The 18,547-nt window shown below is 40.2% G+C and overlaps 1 protein-coding gene and 1 long non-coding RNA gene across 2 annotated transcripts in view; both read right to left on the bottom strand.

Moving 5' to 3' along the window:
• The window catches only part of pik3r1 (phosphoinositide-3-kinase, regulatory subunit 1 (alpha)), a 66,909-nt gene extending 59,476 nt beyond the window's left edge, over positions 1-7,433 (bottom strand). The window contains exons 1-2 of the mRNA XM_072257811.1: positions 7,328-7,433; positions 4,724-5,412 (exon numbers count right to left, since the gene is read on the bottom strand). Coding sequence (XP_072113912.1) covers positions 4,724-5,054 — 331 coding nt within the window. The 5' untranslated portion in view covers positions 5,055-5,412; positions 7,328-7,433. The remainder of the gene's footprint in view (positions 1-4,723; positions 5,413-7,327) is intronic.
• Positions 7,434-7,802: 369 nt separating this feature from the next.
• The window catches only part of LOC140197216 (uncharacterized), a 39,426-nt gene continuing 28,681 nt past the window's right edge, over positions 7,803-18,547 (bottom strand). Inside the window, exon 3 of the long non-coding RNA XR_011885882.1 lies at positions 7,803-7,853. This is a non-coding gene — a long non-coding RNA (uncharacterized lncRNA). The remainder of the gene's footprint in view (positions 7,854-18,547) is intronic.

Below are 18,547 nucleotides of genomic sequence, written 5' to 3'. Positions count from 1 at the left end.
TTAAAGTGCCGCACAGTTTTCAGGCCATGCAAACATTTCCTGCTTAGACAATGGCTGGCCCACACAACTGTAAAAAAGGAGTAAACTTTACATACAAGTCATTAAATATACACTCCATAGAGCATGAAATAACATGCCAGTGATCCATATGACCTTGATGTCTACCTACACTAAACTTATTTGCCTACTGTGTAAAAGGCAGATACATTTAATTGTCCTCCACAACTCTGGCAGCTCATTCCAGATACTTCCAACTATGTGAAAAACATACCTTTCAGATCTCCTTTAAATCTCTTCTCTCTCACCTTAAATCCATGCCCTTTACTATGTCCTTGCAAAAAGAAAAGCGATCTATTCTATCTATGCCTCTCAATTTTATAAACCTCAGGTCATCACAGCCTCCTAAAGCCAGCCTATCCAATCTCTCCTTGTAACCACAATGCTCAGTTTCAGGCAACTTCCTGGTTAATCTATTTTGCACTTTCTCAATTGTTACCACGTCCTTCCTGTAGTTGTGAACAGAACTGTACACAATACTCCAAATACAATTTAAACGAATGTTTTACACAGCTGCAACATGACATTTTAACTCTAATACCCAATGCCTTAGCTTATGTAGGTAAGCATACCAGAACATTTAATAATTAGGACAGGGTATTATGGAATAGATGCAGAAATAACCCACTCCACTGATAGTTGTCATTACAATTGAAAAATTCAATCCATATTATGAACAAAAGTTAGCCATTGGTCTCCATAAAGTATTTTCAAAAACTCAGACCTCAAACCTAGAGAATCCTTGCATCTCTATATAACTTACCACACACTGAAGAAAGCCAAACCAAGTCCAACCCACAGGTACCTTAAGTGGATTCACTCTTTTCAAAGTAGAACCAAGGCTGCATTAAGATATGCTTTCAGCATTTTGCATACATTCACTTATAGTCTAGCTAGCCAAATAGCACTTTTGGAAAAAGTTATATTCCAGTTAAGATCCAATGCTGTGGTTAAAACCAGGCCCCAAGTATACAATTTAAGCATGTTTTCAGTTCTTTGTTATAATTCCAATTTTAGCATAACAGACTAGTATTATTTGTTGAAGATGTATAATTTGAAAGGAAAGATGTTTCTTACAAACCAGGAACCAACTTTTCACCTTCTCCTAAGCCTGCAGAACTTTGTAACTCAGTCCTCATTCTTCCAGTTACAAAAGAAATTGCAACTGATAGAGATAAGTGTTCCAGATGAATGAATTTATATTATGAATACCATAAGTAAAAGAAAAAATACATGGAGGAATGGTTAAGTAATGACTTCACTTTTAGGACATCTCACTTTTTATTACAAAAATCTTCCCTAATGTCATTTCAGCAGAACTATTTGGCACCAAATTGCATCACAATCTCAGATCAAACATAGACCGAAGAACTAATTTCCAGAACCAAACTGAGTGACTGTTCTTTACATTTGTGACATCAAAGTGCCCTGGTAACATTATCACTGGGCATCAAAGGGGGAAAGACTGTCCAATGGTCAAACCTCAGACAAAATGGAGATAGTTGTGGCTGGAGGTCAATATTCCCAACCCAGCATACTACTTCAAGTTCTTCAGGATCGTATATCTGACCTAAATATCTTCAGCTGCTGCAATGACCTTCATTCCTTCACAAGTAGTGGGGATATTCAATGATGTTTGCACAGTTAATTCCATTTGCAACCCATCAAAAATGAAGCTGCCTATGCTTCATTTAGACATGGGCAGGCATTGTGCTACAAAATTAGAAATCACCACCTCCAAAAATTATGTTATTCAATGGCAATACCATCACCAAATCCCCAACATTCACCATGGGGGGGGGGGAGAAGGGGGGAAAGAAAGAGGAGAAAGAAAATCATAACTAACGAGAACCTCAAACAGACCGGACAAAAAAAAAAATCTGTGGCTAGGTGGGCAACCAGCTGCATACCTGCTGTGAGTGACTAACTTCAGGACATGAAAAAGTCTTTCCACCATCCAGAATGCCCAAGTCTGGATTGAGTTGCTCCAACAACTCTTATGAAATCTGTCAGCTCCCAGATCAAACCGGACTGCTTGACTAGTACTAGATGGGTAAGAATATTATTCCCTTTGCTGCACTGTGGCTGCAGTACCATCATCCTCTGCATGTACCTGTCCAAACTACACCAACAGCAGCTCCAAAACCTACAGCCTCTAGCCTCACTTAGAAGGACAAGATTTCAAAATGTATGGAAACATTTCCCTTTCTAAGTTAAACACCATTGCAATTGCTGTCCCTCCGCTGCTGGGCCCAGACGCCAGAATTCTCAACCAGTGTGCAGTAATTCAAGTTGGTGGCTCACGACCACTGTCAGTCAGGAAATTATAGACAGTAAAAAAGTCCAAAATTTCTCAAGGTTGACATAGCTTGGAAATAGGAGGCAAAGGGTAGCAATGGAAGGTTATTTTTTCTGATTGGAAGTCTCTGATTAGAGGTATACAACAAGGATCTATGCTGGGACACAACATTTATAAAATACATTAATTACTCGGAAGTGAATGTAGGAGGTATAACTGTACTAGAAGTCTGCTTATTTTGCTCAAAATTCGTTAATTTAAGTTTACAACAACTTATCTTGCCCTCATAATGTACTGCGCGCATCTGCAAAAAGCTTGTTTTCATGGCATTTATATACTGTGTATGTATAACTATGACAACAATAAGAAACTTGAAACTAGGCTAAAGAGTGCAGATGTTGGAATATGGAGCAACAGAAGATATAACAGAGGAACTGAGCACGTTGGGCAACACCAGTGGAGGAAAACAGACAATGTTCCGGGCTGACACCCATCAGGATCATCTTCCCTCGATCTTTTAGTCCAAATGAAAGGTCCCAAAATGTCCACTGTCCATTTAGATGCTGCCTGACTGACCGAGTCCCTTTAGCAACTCCTGTGTTGAAACTGGAATACGTTTGCTGTAACAGGACTATGGTGTTGCAGATAACAAAGAGGACTGCCCTAGGCTACAGTGTTATATTAGTCAGCTGGAAAGTTAGGTGGACTGATAACAGATGGAATTTAACCTCAGCAAGTATGAAGAGATGTACTTTGTGCTCTAAAGTAGAAATAATTGGGGCCTAGAATGTAGTGACAAAGTAGGTATAAATCCATAGATCCCTGAAACTGGCTAGACAAGCAGACAGGCGGTGAAGGTGGCACAACTTCATTTGGTTATGCCAAATCTGGAGTTTTATATGCAGTTCTGGTTGCCACATTATAGGAAGGATGTAACCACACTGTACAGGGTGCAGGAGACATTTACCAGGATGCTGTCTACATTGGAGCATTTCAGTTTTACGGACAGAATGGGTAGAGTGGATTTATTTTTTCTGCAGCAGAGAAGACTGAGGGGTCACTAGATAAAAGTATATAAAATTGAGGGTGGTAGATAGGGCTGCATGATCAGAATCTATTTTCTCTTCTCCAATCTTCCCCCACAAAGTGGGGGTGTCTAAGAGAGTAAAGATGCAAGGCAGGGTACAGGTGGTTTAGAGGGCTGAAGCCATCATATTCACCAATGGAATCTACGAGGATTCCTGTAGGATGCATAAACAAGACTAGAAATTTAACCTGAGAGTGGTACATTCCATCAATTACACAAGAATAACACTGCGTGACTGAGATCAAAAGCATAACACACCAAATTAATAAATCAATGGAGATTCTCTATTTTGTGAGAAATGTACAAAAAGTAGCATTTTTACCATTCTTTATAATTATCAGGAGTTTGAAAGAATGAAAACTTGCTCAGTAACATTTTTAATTTCTCTCAGACTTTTGCTACTATTTTCCTCAACTCTGCACATGCAAGTGAGTGATACTGTCCTCAGCTAACTAATACAAGCCATGGAGTGCAACTGATTGGTCTCAAAGGGTAGACTGAACAATGTAACTGTTCTTACTCTCAACAAGCTGTTAAAGCCGAATTCATACACTCAAGATTTACAGGACTTCAACAGTTTTTAAAAATGTCACCTAACATTGTAAATATAAATTACATGAGCTAGCCATTTCAATCTGACTATTTGCCATGATTCATCAAGAACAGGTCCATCTTCCTGAAACCCCATGATTCCTTATCTACCAACTTGTTTTAAATGAGACAACCTTTACAAAACCCCAAAGCAGAAGATTCAAAACATTCACCATTCTTTGCAATCCCAATAGCTTATCTCTTAATTTGAGACTGAGACCTCTGGTTCCAGGCTTCTCAACCAGAGGGAACATCCTCTTAGTATTTGTCAAATGTTGTTAGTTCCAATTATTTAATGTCTGCTGGTATTAAACTAATTCTACCGCAGCAGAATTTAAAATCTTCAGATGAGACACAAACTAAATTTACGCAGGCATTTTCCCCAATCAGTTAACGAACTCAAAGAGTCATTTTCATGAACCTACAGATTAATGTGTAAATATCCTGTTAAAAAGCAGAAGCAAGCCAGATTTTTAATTTAGCCAAGAGAATTTGTTATTGCTTCTTCAACTTTCCACTATATTAGGCACAAATTAATCTGCAGAAATATTCTTTTTCTAAAACTATGTGCTTTACTAGTATATGCATAACTATATCGCTGGAGTTTGGATACAAGCTGCAACCCCTTAACCCACACCAATCCTTCCCAGCTTGTATCTTGTATCCCAACTATTACTGAAAAGACTGACCTTGCTGGTCAGCATCTTCCGGTCTTGATGGATTTGGAGCCACAGGCAACGGCCTGGGAGGACGTGGCTTGGGTGTTGGCGGAGAAATCTTCCTGCGACCATAAAACTCTACATAGGTTCCTGGAAAGTCACCCCTTTCTTGCGTGGTTTCATTTATGCCCGTGAGCCAGCCAATCTCCTCTGGTCTCGTCTCGTCTCCCTCGCTGAAACCCAGGGCTAACAGAGTACTTTTGGTGACAATCAGTATATCACCAGTATGCAAATCAATGTCTTCTTCACGCTCTTTTTTGTATTCGTACAAAGCTCTATACTGATAGCCATCAGCGCTCATTTTCTCTATTGTTATTAATGCAAAACATGCAAGATGTTTTGCCCTTTATGTAGACATCAGGTGATGAAATTCAAAAATTATGGATGTTCTTCAAGTGAAAATGGATTCTCCAAATGAAGTATTTATCAATAGTTGCTTGCTTAATCAGAAGTCCCTGAAACTACTCTTACCATTTCCAAAAATTAGTAATGCTGTTCTTCAAAAGAAAGACTACTACTTGTACTGCTCAATGACATCAGCAGATTCTTTAAAGATTCCTGAGGTGAATTATTCAAAGTATCTTTTAATGCTCCATCCACTATATCCAGAAAACATCAATTTGCATCCACTGATAATAGCCTTTCTGACCGGCTTTAACCTAAAAGGGAAGAGAAATATTTTGTTAATAGAAGTTAATATAACACTTCTTAAACAAGGATTAAATGATAACAGACCACTCATAAATTCATACAAAGGTAACTCATCCAAATGAAGAATTATATTATGCATTTGAATATGGTCCAGAAAATGCAGAACTAATTTACGACATAACAACCCAGTTTAATATAAGATCAAACTTTACATTTATAGCTTGAGGTTGGTCAGTTATTAAAAGGGGAACAAATTGCTAGAGCTAGATTGACACTGAAGTAGGAACCAGCTGTAGCATTACAAAATTACATGATAGTAGCTTCACATCATTACCAAATTTGAAATAATGCTAATTTTTGAGACATTTTGTGAATCCCTTGGTGTAATACTTGACCCCAAAGCCAAGTTTAACATGGGGTATTATTCCAACTGCAAATCCACATGACATACCAGATAGAAATTTGATGCTACCTTTACAAAGAAAATTAAAGAACACTGAAAGCCAGTGTCAGTAGTTTTGATCATCCATGCAAACAAGGAACAAAGAACAAGATCAGTGTGAAAAACAGCTCAATCGTGACAGTTCATCAGTTAAACTGAAGATAAAGGCAATCCAATAAATTTCTGCACAAAATTACCATGACAAAATCTAAAACTCTGAAAAGCTTTAGATGGCCAATTATTCACCAAACTATTGACTTTGTTTACAATTAGTTCATGCTGAGTAAACATGGGACAAATAATGTATAAACAAATACCTTGAATAGCAATTTTTCCACTATGAAGTCCTTAAGTGGAAAAAAAATTAAGAAATACTCAGCAGTTAAGTCAGTATCCATGGAGACAGGAACAGAATTAACATTTTAGGCTCATGACTTGTCATCTGACTATTTCCAGTATAGTTATTTTATTTCAGATTTCCGACATCTGCAGTTTGTTTTTGCTTTGAAGAAAAGTGCAAACTGGAAATGGAAGTCTCCCTGGGCATTATACCATGTGGATCTGATTACTCAAACGAACCTCAAACATTCAATGCACTGTACCTTTTGGGGGCATAAAAAGTGTAATTGAGACGTGTGGGTGGGGATCCAGAAAAGTTAGGAACGACTTGCTTACTCAAATCTAGTTTTAAATCGATTTATTTATTTTTGTCAGATTGACGTACGGGACAAGCAAACAGCAATGGAGATTAATTATAACTGTAGCTGCAACAGTGAGAGCTATTAAGCTTCTAAAAACTTGCAATTCGCATTTGTGTATTCGAAACACAATATTGCAAAAAAAACCCAAATCGGTTTATAATTTACTGCATCTTACAGAAAGATAAGTTGTTTAAAGAAAGAGTATCAGCGGCCTTACGGCCAACTGCATACAGTAAATCGAGGCTCCGCATAACAATCCATATGGACCGTATTAATGTAGATACGTGGTCGGCGTAAGCTTGCAGAATAGTTTATTTCATTGCAATTAATTTTTAAAAAAATAAAGGACAATTTTTACCAACATAAAGACTACTTATAAGCAATCTGGGAGAAAAGTTCAATAAAAGAATAATAGTTTATGAACAGCATAACTAGATTATTTATTAAGATTACTGAACGGGCACGATTAAAATACTCAACACGCTTTGCATTTCCCGAAATAAGGGAACGTGGGCGGTTCCCCCACCCCCACCGCCCGTGAAGTTGCCCCTTTCGCCTCCGCAGGAGCAGATCGTTAACCTTTTCCTGCGGTGTCTTCCCGCCTCCACCCTCCGCCATCCCTTAAGCCGGGACTCCCGGAGGTGAGTCTCCCCTCCGTCCGGGGAAGCCAGGCCGTGTTGCCCGGCGGCGGCAGCACCGCTCCGAGAAACTGCTCCGTGATGCCCTGCCACCCGCCCCCCTCGGCGCCCATGTTCCGATGAGGGTAAAGTGCCCGCTTACCTGGCGTACGGGGGTAGAGGGGCCTCCCGCACCGACCGACCGGCCAGCCGACCACCACCGTCACCGACTCGGCTCGCTCCTTTCGCTCACCAGTCCGCGCGGCTCCTCCCCAACGCGCCAGTATTGTTCCGAACGACACGCCCCTTCCGCTTTCCCCCACGCCCATTGGACCGCTCCGCTCACGATAGGGGCTCCCTGCCTGCCAATCACTGTCAGCTCTGGTGACCGGGTACGAGTCGTTGGCTTGGCTGGCTTTCAAGGAAGCCAGAAGTATGAATCTATGGTTAATTGCTCTGCATTCCTAAACTAGTTCCTCACGCCAATCCCTTCTTACTAGTGGAGTCGCCTCTTTGCAATTATGACACTCGCCGTGGAGCGCTCCCAGCCTTTTGGTGTTGCTCCTTACCAAACCCGTTCAAGGCAAAATCTTCATCGTCTCGCAAAACCCAAACGCTTAACGCCATCTTCCCGTTCAACCGCCGAAGATGCAATAGCCTTTAATCTCTATCGAGGGACACCTACATACCTTAAAAATTAAAAAAGAGAATCTGAAATGAAAACTGAAAGTACTGAAGATACTATCAACAGACCTATTCATTTCATCTATTATAATTCCTCTACTCTTGAAATCTAAATTCCAAGATTTTAAGCATTCCCCTTTCTACCACCTCATTGTAAATATGTTTTGAAATGTTCTGTACGGATGATATGCAAAACAAAGTTTTCACGAAGTTTTTCACTGTATCCAGTAGCTACATTAGAACAGTAGAAAGTTTTTGACAAGAACAGACCATTCTACCTAACAAAGTTTGCCAAATTGCTATCCACATAGTGTGTTGAAATAACTCGAGTTTAGATTGGAAAGTCTTTAAGGTTCTACTCTCAACTACACAGCTTAGGTAGTTTGTTCCATGTATCCACAACTCTCTGTGTAAAGAAATGTTTCCTGATGTTAGTCTGAAATTTCTCTTTAGCCAGTCTCCACCTATGCTCCCCTGTCCTTGATAATGGATTAATTTTGAAGTAGCAGCTGGCATCCTCCTTCCTAATACCATATAACTATATAACAATTACAGCACGGAAACAGGCCATCTCGGTCCTTCTAGTCCGTGCCAAATGCTTGCTCTCACCTAGTCCCACTGACCTGCACTCAGCCCATAACCCTCCATTCCTTTCCTGTCCATAAAGCTATCCAATTTTATTTCAAATGACAATACCAAGCCCGCCTCTACCACTTCTACTGGAAGCTCATTCCACACAGCTACCACTATACCCTTAATGATTTTGAACACCTCTATCATGTCTCCTCTCATTCTACTCCTATTTAAGCAAAAAAGATTTACTTCTTTCAATCTTTCTTCAAGCTCATACCCCGCAGACCTGGAATGAGTCTCGTTGCCCTTCTCTGAACTCTCTCCAGCGTGTTCACATCCCTCACACAATAGGGTAGAGAAATTTGTACCTGATGCTCAAGGTGTGGCCTCACAAGTGCATGAGTCTACCAGAATGCCCAAATCCTTCTCGTACACTGCACTTTCTAACTCAAGACCACCCCACTGTATATTTATATATAATATTTCTACTTCCTATATGTAACACTTTACATTTATTACATTAACTTTCATCTGCCATTTATTTCCCCACATCTAGATTTTGTTTATATCTAACTGTATTGATTCTGCTCTCTGAATGTTATCAGCTGCCCCCCCACCCCGTTCTGTGTCATTACTAGTTTGTTTGTTATGTGAATCATTAATGTAAATTTAAAACAGCAAGCAGCAGCCCCAAAACTGATCCCTGCAGAACCCCACTTTTAACACCTTCTATGTGTGAAAATGATCTCCTCACCATAACTCATTGTTTTCTGTTTCTGGGCCAATTTTTCACACATTTGTACACCTTACCCTGAATCCCTACCTCCAGTAATTTGTTTAATCTCTCATGGGGTACCTTGTCAAAAGCCTTCTGAAAGTCCAAGTGAATGATATCAACTGCACTATTGTTATAAATGTTAGTTGTCTTTTCATAGAGCTCCAGCATATTAGTAAAACATGAAACCCATGCTGGCTTTCTGCTAAGATGCATGTTCTTATCAGCTGCTTTTCCATCCCATTCTTTATTATTGCTTCCATTATCTTGCCTGTGATACACATTAAGCTTACCGATCTATAGTTACCAGGGTCAGTGTGATCACCCTTCTTGTATACTGGGACAATGTTAGCCCATTTCCAGTCCTTTGGGATTTCACCGGTGTTCAATAACTTTTGAAAAATACTTGTTATGTGTTTGTACATATAATCACAGATCTCTTGGTTATATGTGGTCTGGCACTGGAGAATTATTAACCTTCAGCCTTTTCAGTTGAAGCAGGACCTCACCTCCTAAGATCTCTAAGTCACTTAAAACATTATTATTTTTCTCTACACTTACTGGCATAGTGCTAACATCTTCATAATATGAGTTAAGAGTGTCCACTATGTCCTTCACTGCATAATTTAACACCCCACTGTTATTCCTAATGCACTTAACTTCCTCCTTGACTTTTCATTTACTACTAAAGTACTGAAAAAATCTCTTGGGGTCAATCTTAGCATTATCGGCAATATCCTTCTCAACCTGTCTTTTGGCAAACCGAATTTCCTTCTTAACTATAGGTCTCATATTTTCATATGCTCTATGGTTAACCTCATTACTACTTATTCTGTATTCCTTGTATAGCTCTCTTTGCTTTTATTTATCCATGTAGTTGGTCTATTGTTTTTGCTTCTCCTGACCTTGAGTATGAGCATTTCCTACACTGCGTGCATTACCTCTTTAAATCAACCCCATTGTTCCTCATTTGACTCAACGTCAAGCAGTTCCTGCCAGTTTACCTTCTGAAGTCCTTACTGTATCTGCACAAACTTTGCGTTCCTGAAATTTGATTTAATGTGTTTGGTTTTACTGATATACTCTCCCAAAAAACTTCGAGACAAGCAATGTTATGATCACCTGTTCCTAAAGGCTCAACAAATTCTGTACTCAAAATTCTGTTCTGATTGTTACAGAATATCAGATCTAGACAGGCTCCTCCTCTTGTTGGTGCATGAACACACAGGGTCAAAAAAACAATTTTTCAATAACTCAATGAATCCACTTTCCTGTAATCCATTAGTTACTGGGTTCTCCCATTCAATATTTGGGAAATTAAAGTCACCCATAACTATACCATCATCCTCAGAACTTGTTTTTCTTTAAATATTCTGATAGAGTTGTTCATTACAATCACTACTAGTACGAGGGGGTCTATAACATAGCCTTATAGATCCTTATAGATTATGTGTCAATAATAAATTAATTACTAATACTGGGCAATTTTGGAGAAAGAAGCTAAGGTTTCACAAGGTGAAACCTAGGTGAAGCAGCCATTTTCCTGCACTTCTTTCAATTAAGTGTATGGCACTGTGTACTTGGGTGGTGTCTGCTATGCTGGGGAGACCAGTGCAGAGGCAGAGGGCTTTGCCGAAAACTTCTTTTCACATTACCTTACAATGGATTTTCATTTTAATTATACATTCCATTACCATGCTAAACTCTTACCAAAGAAGCTCAATGTAAGCTTGAGGAGCAGCCCTCAATCATGTTAAAACTTCATCACATCGTGATAAACCCTCCAGGATTTAGTATTGAATTAGAACATATAAATTAAGAGCAGAGGGAGGCCATTCCTCCTGTCCAGAAATTGGAGAATTTATAATAGTAAATATGATATGACAGAGGAATTAAAACAAATGTTATCCCTGTGTTCAAGGAGAATCCTCAAAACCTCCAAGGATTGCTGAGGAATGAAGAATCAAAGTTCATTCCAGAGGTGTCAATGAAGATATTGCAAAATCTGGTAATCATTCTCCAAAATTTTATAGAATTTGGATTGGCTGCTGCATACTGGACAGTAGAAAGTGTGTACTTAAAAACAGAGGGAAAACAGGAAACTACAGATCTGTTAGTCTGACTCCAGTAGCTGGGCAAGTGCTGCAATCCATAATAAAGGATGTGATTGATCTGAATCAACCTGATTTAATAAAGAGAAATAATGTTTATGATTTTATTGTAGTTATTTGATATGAAATAGATGGGTGTGTGTGATGGAGTTGCATTTTTATAAGACTTTTGATAAGATCCCATGCAGAAGAGCACATGAATCATGGGTAATATAGCAATGCACTTTGAAAATAGCAAGTAAGGTGTAGGAATAAGTAACAAGAGAAAATCTGCAGATGCTGGAAATCAAAGTAATACACACAAAATGCTGGAGGAACTCAGCAGGCCAGACAAAATCAATGGAAAAGGGTAGACAGTCGACATTTCAGATTGAGACCCTTCATCAGGACTGGAAAAAAAGTGATGGTGCTCAACAATAAACTGTTACTCAATGTCAGCAAGACTAAGGAGCAGACTACTGATTTCAGGCGGAGGGAACCAGAGGTTCATGAGCAAGTTCCCATTGGGGATTCAGAGGTGGAGAGGGTCAGCAACTTTAAATTCTTTGGCGTTATCATTTCAGAGGACCCGTCCTGGGCCCAGCATGGAAGTACAATTATGAAGAAAGCACAGCAACACTTCTACTTCCTTAGAAGTTTGAGAAGATTTAGCATGACATCTAAAATGTTGGAGAACTTCTATAGAGGTATGGTGGAGGGAATATTGACTGGTTGCATCACAGCCTGGTAATGGAAACACCAATGCCCTCGGACAGCAAATCCTAAAGAAAAGTGGATACAGCCCACTCTTTCGCAAGTAAAGCCCTCCCAACCATTGAGCACATCTACACAGAGCTTTGTTGCACTGGTTATACGCCCAGTTGGTGCAGTCTGTAATTGATTCTATCGTAGATTGGTCTTATTAAGTGCACCTGAAGCAAATGAATCTCAGGGTTTTATGTGGAGACAAATAAATATGGTGATAATAAATTTACTTGGAACTTTGAACTTTTGAACAATATTTGAGGAAGGATATAATGGCTTTGGAGGTGGTGCAGAGGAGGTTCACCAGTTTGATTCCAGAGATGAAGGGGTTAGACTATGAGGGGAAATTGAGTTGCCTGGGACTGCACTCGCTGGAATTCAGAAGAATAAGAGGAAATCTTTTAGAAACATACAAAATTTTGAAAGGGATAGGTAAAATACAGGCAGGCAAGTTGTTTCCTCTGAATGGTGAGACTAGAACTAGAGAACATAGCCTCAAGATTTGGGGAAGTAGATTTAGGACAGAGATGAAGAGGAACTGCTGTTCCCAGAGAGTGGTGAATCTGTGGAATTTTCTGCCCAGTGAAGCAGTGGAGGCTACCTCAGTAAATATATTTAAGACAAGGTTGAGGAATTAAGGGTTAGGGGGAAAAGGCAGGTAGGTGGAGCTGAGTCCATGGCCAGATCATGGAATGGTGGAGCAGGCTCAATGGGCCAGATAGCCTACTCCTGCTCCTATTTCTTATGTTCTTATTCCAAGTGCAGTCTGATCAATGCCTTATAAAGCCTTCAGCATGATATTCTTGTCCTTATATTCTAATCATCTCAAAATGAATGCTAACATTGTATTTGCCTTCCTTACCACCAACTCAACCTGGAAGTTAACCTTCAGGGAATCTTTCATAAGGATTCCCAAATATCTTTGCACTTTTGACTTTTGAATTTTTCCTTTGTTTCAAAAATAGTTTACACCTTTATTCCTTCTACCAAAATGGATGGCCATACACTGCCCCATACTATATTCTACCTACCACTTTGTTGTCCATTATCCCAATCTGTCTAAGTCCATCTGTAGACTCTCTGCTTCCTCAATGCTACCTGCCCTTCCACCTACCTGCATATTGTCTGCAAACCAGCCCACAAAGCGATCCATTCCATCATTAAAATCATTGACATATAAAGTGAAAGCAAGCGGTCCCAACAACACCCCTGTGGAGCACCACTAGTCTCTGGCAACCAACTAATAAAGGCTCCTTTTTTTCCCACTCTTTGCTTCTTGCCAGTCAGCCATGCAAGTGTCTTTCCTGTAATACCATGGGATCTTAACTTGTTAGGCAGCCTCATGTGTGGCACCTTGTCAAAGGTCTTCTGAAAGTCCAAGTAAACACTATCTACTGACTCTCCTTTGTCTCTCCTGCTCGTTATTTCCTCAAAGAATTCCCAACAGATATGTTAGGCAAGATTTCCCCTTAAGGAAACCATGTTGGCTTTGGCCTATTTTATCATGTGCACCCAAGTATCTAAAATGTTTCTATTTAGAATCATGTTGTCTTACATTTCTTTGTTGCAACTTGATGGTAACAGGTACATATTGTACACAATTACTTCTGCATTTTTATAAAGGGAAAACAAGTTCTTAGGGTATAAATTTGATTTGTAAGACTCTTTGGCCAAATATCACCTCGTTTTATCATTAGTTTTTTTTTACAGGGAGAGTCTAGATTGAAGCACGAGGAGACGGTTGGGGCTATCCAGCTAGGCCGCCAGGGACCTGGATGGACAACCCACAAGTGGTGATCATCTTCTACAGGTAAGGAGCGCCGTGAGCTTGTAACACAAGAGGTACGAGAGGTAGAAGAGGAGAAGAGGTTAACTAAAACAGCTGGTCTGGCCAAACAAGGGGCTTGGACCCGGTGGGAAAGTGTTGAACAACGACATCTATCTTGGAATGTTCTGTGGCAGATGGAACCGCTCCACATTTCTATTCTATGCAGAGCAACGTACGATCTGCTCCCAACACCTGCCAACCTCAGCACCTGGTATGAAGATAAGACAGACAGGTGTGCTGCTTGTGGTGAGAAGGGAACACTTCAACATATCTTGAGTGCATGCAGAGTCAATCTTTCCAGCGGCATGTACGCTTGGAGACATAACAATGTTCTCAAAGTTGTAACAGAAGCGATTGAACAGAGGGTACTGCAGCACAACTTATCTCATGCCCCATGCTGCACAGAACATCACATATCATTTGTGAAAGAAGGCTCCAAGTCAAGGGTGTACAGCACAGGCTCACGATCAAGCATACTTTCCTCAGCCAATGATTGGTGTGTCAAGGCCGACCTGGATGGGAAAGGCAGTTTCCTGGAGCAAATAGCTTTCACAACATTGCGCCCAGATATAATCGTATGGTCTGACACCAGTAGAGAAGTGGTTATTGGTGAACTCACAGTCCCCTTGGAAGACAACATCAATGAAGCCCATGAGCGCAAGTTAACCAAGTATGCAGAATTAAGATCAGAGTGCAGAGACAGAGGGTGGAAGGTCTCATGCTATCCATTCGAAGTAGGCTGCCGTGGGTTTATTGCATTCACTCTCCAGAAGTGGCTGCGTGATCTTGGCTTCACTAGAAGAGAGATCAAGTCAACCATCAGGGCTGTAGCTGAGGCAACAGAGAAAGGATCAGCATGGGTGTGGACCAAGTATGTCCAGAGGGGCAGATAGTCAGACAGTATATACATATCTTGCAAACCCTTCAGTAGTTGCATAGACGCCTGAAGAGTAGACTATCTGTTGGATGGAAGTGACCAACAACCCTGATAGAGGCAGATGCCAAGTTTTTAAGCTCACCAGTGGGAGGTGGTGCTTTAGCACTGCTGGCCCACCACCTTGAGGCAGTCCTGATCATAAGCGGGCCGAAACTCCTGAAGACAGGTGGCAGATCAACTGATGATCCCACTGGTGATAGCACAGGACAGTTAACATCTTAGTCCACGTGTATTTTGTAACCCTTGCTGCCTACTCAGGAAGAGAGTTTTCTTTTCAAATTTCCTACATAATTGTTTCTTGGACTTTAAAATGATTGGGGCACCAAGTCTTTTCATCATTTTGTGACAACAATACAAAAGGGTTTAAGAGTGCGAAGACTTTCTAAAGCAGATTGGCTCTGGGAAATGGGCCATGTTAAATGCAATAAATATTAATTGGAACATCTTGAAAACATTGATTAAAAAGAGGTACGAAAAAAGTTAGCTGCGCTTAAAATGTGTGTCACCTGGTCAAGTTGGAACCCATTCCAGTTTGCTGAGGAACCCCAGTCATCATTTTCCAAATATATATAGAATACGAGGGCAGTGCCTGAGAAATGGAATATTGCAAATATTCCTGGAAGAGTGTAGGGTAAACCTAGTAACTACGCAGCTTAACTTTGGTGATATGGAAATTTCCAAATACAGTATCATGGATAGAACTAGAAGTCACTTGATCAGTGTCCATTGATTACCAAGAGTTACCATGTACTTGTTAAAAGCAAATCCAAATCTAACTAACTTGGTAGAACTTTTCTTGCGATAGAAAGCTTGTTAAGGAAAATGAGATAATAATCGGCTTCTCTATGATAACATGCTATCAAAATTGGAAGCAATAGAATAAACGGGGAGCATTGTCGCAGCAAAGCAGCATCTGTCATCATGGACCCCCAACACCCAGGTCATGCTCTCTTCTCACTGCTGCTATTAGGAAGAAGGTACAGGAGCCTTAGGACTCACACCACTGGGTTCAGGAACAGTTATTACCCCTCAACCATTGGGCCCTTGAGTCAGAGGGGATATCTTCACTCAACTTCACTGGCCCCGTCTCTGAATTGTTCCCACAACCTATGGACTCACTTTCAAGGCCTCTTCATCTCGCGTTCTCGATATTTATAGCTTGTACTGTAGTACATTACTATGTGGATAATAACTAAGTGATTAATCAAATGCATCCTGGGATTGTTCATCTTGGAAGGGAGAAGGTTGTAAGCAGATCTGATAAAGGCATTTAAAATTATGAATGACATGGATGGAGTAGGCAGGTAGAAATTGTCCTAATTGGCAGAACAGTCAACAACTAGAGGAATAGAATAAGGGTAATTGACAAAAGAACCAAATGTAATTTTGGGAATTCTTGTTTCACAGAGTGCGTACTTAGTTTTTGGTATGAAGCATAGGGGTGGTAGTTTCAAATGAAACATTAAAAAGGGAATTAGATAAGTATCTGTAAGAAAAGAGATTTTAGGACTATGAGGAGAGCATGTCTTCATTATGGTACGGAGTTTTTGCGCCCAAGTGGCCTTTGGAAGTATAATGACTCTGTGATTTTATGATATGCTCATCTATTTTTTTATGTGTGGTTTTGAACTGTGAAACATATTTTCCATTTGGTCATCTGTAATATCCTGTTTGAGATAATTTCTCTTTGCGCTCATTGTAACCCTAACTTTAGAAAAGACGTACTAGCAGCTATTTTGTTATTAACATCCTGTGCCTCTCCATGCCTTGGCAAACTCTTGTACCCATGTTGCCCTGAAGACAGGTGCATTTTTGCCACGAACAACAAAAGAAGTTTGCCAATGAGTAAAACAAAAATCATAATTTAAGTCAGAGGAATATTTTAGTTTCTTAGTGGTTTTAGCAAATTGTGTGTAAATGACAGTACTTGGAGAGCAATTGACCTCTCTAACAATTTTCGCTGAATTTTCTCCTCTTTCCAGCTCCTTAGAATTCCTTCCTGGAGGAACTTTTATGACCAGGGCGATAAAAATGTATATCAGTCACATATTACTATAATATTAAGTCTACACTTCAAAGAGCTTGGTTGAATTCTTTCCTGGGACATTTCCAAGAGAACCAAATACTTTAAGCCACCTTACCTAAATATCAATGTGCCACCAACCTATTTTGCTACTTACAGTTGAACACCGCAGAATCGCAATCTGGTTCATTATTGCAGTCTTATATAACCATATATAACCATATAACAATTACAGCACGGAAACAGGCCATCTTGGCCCTTCTAGTCCATGCCAAACTCTTCCCCTATCCTATTCCCACCGACCTGCACTCAGCCCATAACCCTCCATTCCTTTCCTGTCCATATATCTATCCAATTTAACTTTAAATGACAACATCGAACCTGCCTTAACCATTTCTGCTGGAAGCTCATTCCACACAGCTACCTTTGTTCACCACCCTATCCACATGAGATTCCATCTTCAGAGAATTATGCACCGTTATTCCGAGAACCCTCTGTTCTAAAGCATTCTTTAATACCCTACCATTTACCATGCATGCCCTATTTTGATTAGTTCTACCAAAATGTAGCAATTGAATGTGAAATTTGTTGTTTTGCAGCTGCAATTCAATACAAACACATAAAGTTATTATAAATTACAAATTAAATACAGTATATAGAACATAAAAATGAATAATAAGGTATTGTTCATGGGTTTATGGACCATTCAGAAATCTGACGGGAGGGGGAAGAAGCAGTTTCTGAATTATTGAGTGTGGGTCTTCAAGCTCCTGTACCCCCTCCCTGACAAGAGGACATTTACCTGATAGAGAGACCCCTTAATGATGGATGCCTCCTTCTTGATGCATTGCCTCTTGAAGATATTCTTACTAGTGGGGAGGATGTGACCATGATGGAGCTGGCGGACTCTACAACCTCTGCAGCCTCCTGCGATCCTGTACTTTAGAGTTTCCATACCAGGCTGCAATGCAGCCAATCAGAATGTTCACCACTGCACATCTATAGAGTCTTTGGTGAGATACCAGATCTCCTCAAACTCCTCATGTCTGTCTTCTTCATGATTACAGCAAGGTGTTGGGCCCAGGATAGATCCTCCAAGACGTTGCACCCAGGAACTTAGAGCTATTTACACTTTCCACTGCTGACCCCTCAGTGAGGACTGGTGTGTCTTCTCCTGACTTCTGCTTTAAGAAGACCACAATGAATTCTTTGATTTTGCTAACTTTGAGTGCAAGGCTGTTGAGAGACCATTCAACCAGTCAATCTAACTCACTTTTTTACACCTCTTCATTGCCATTTGAGATTGTACCAATAACAGTGGTGTTACGTATGGAGTTACAGGTGTCATTTGAGCTGTGCTGATGATGAGTATAGTCAGAGTAGAGCAGGGGGCTAAGCACATATCCTTGAGGTGAGTGTGTGTTGATTGTCAGTGATGAGGAGATGTCATTATCAATCCACACTGACTGTGATCCTCTAATAAGGATGTCAATGATCTCGTTTCAGAAGGAAGTATAGAATCACTGCATTCAACGATCTACTGAACGACAATCAGTGACAGAAATGAGGGAGGATTTTTCCCTGTTACACCCAAGGGCTAGTATCACCGTGCCAGCAAAAGAGAGCAATAAACACGTCAGTGACTTGAACTTAGATCCTTCTTTGTACCTATCATCCTCTGTTCAACAAATGAGTCCAAAGTCCATCA

This window comes from Mobula birostris, chromosome 5, assembly GCF_030028105.1.
Source record: "Mobula birostris isolate sMobBir1 chromosome 5, sMobBir1.hap1, whole genome shotgun sequence".
Taxonomy (NCBI): Eukaryota; Metazoa; Chordata; class Chondrichthyes; order Myliobatiformes; family Myliobatidae; genus Mobula; species Mobula birostris.
Note: the sequence above shows the minus strand (reverse complement) of the source record. Positions and strands in the feature narration are given on the sequence as shown.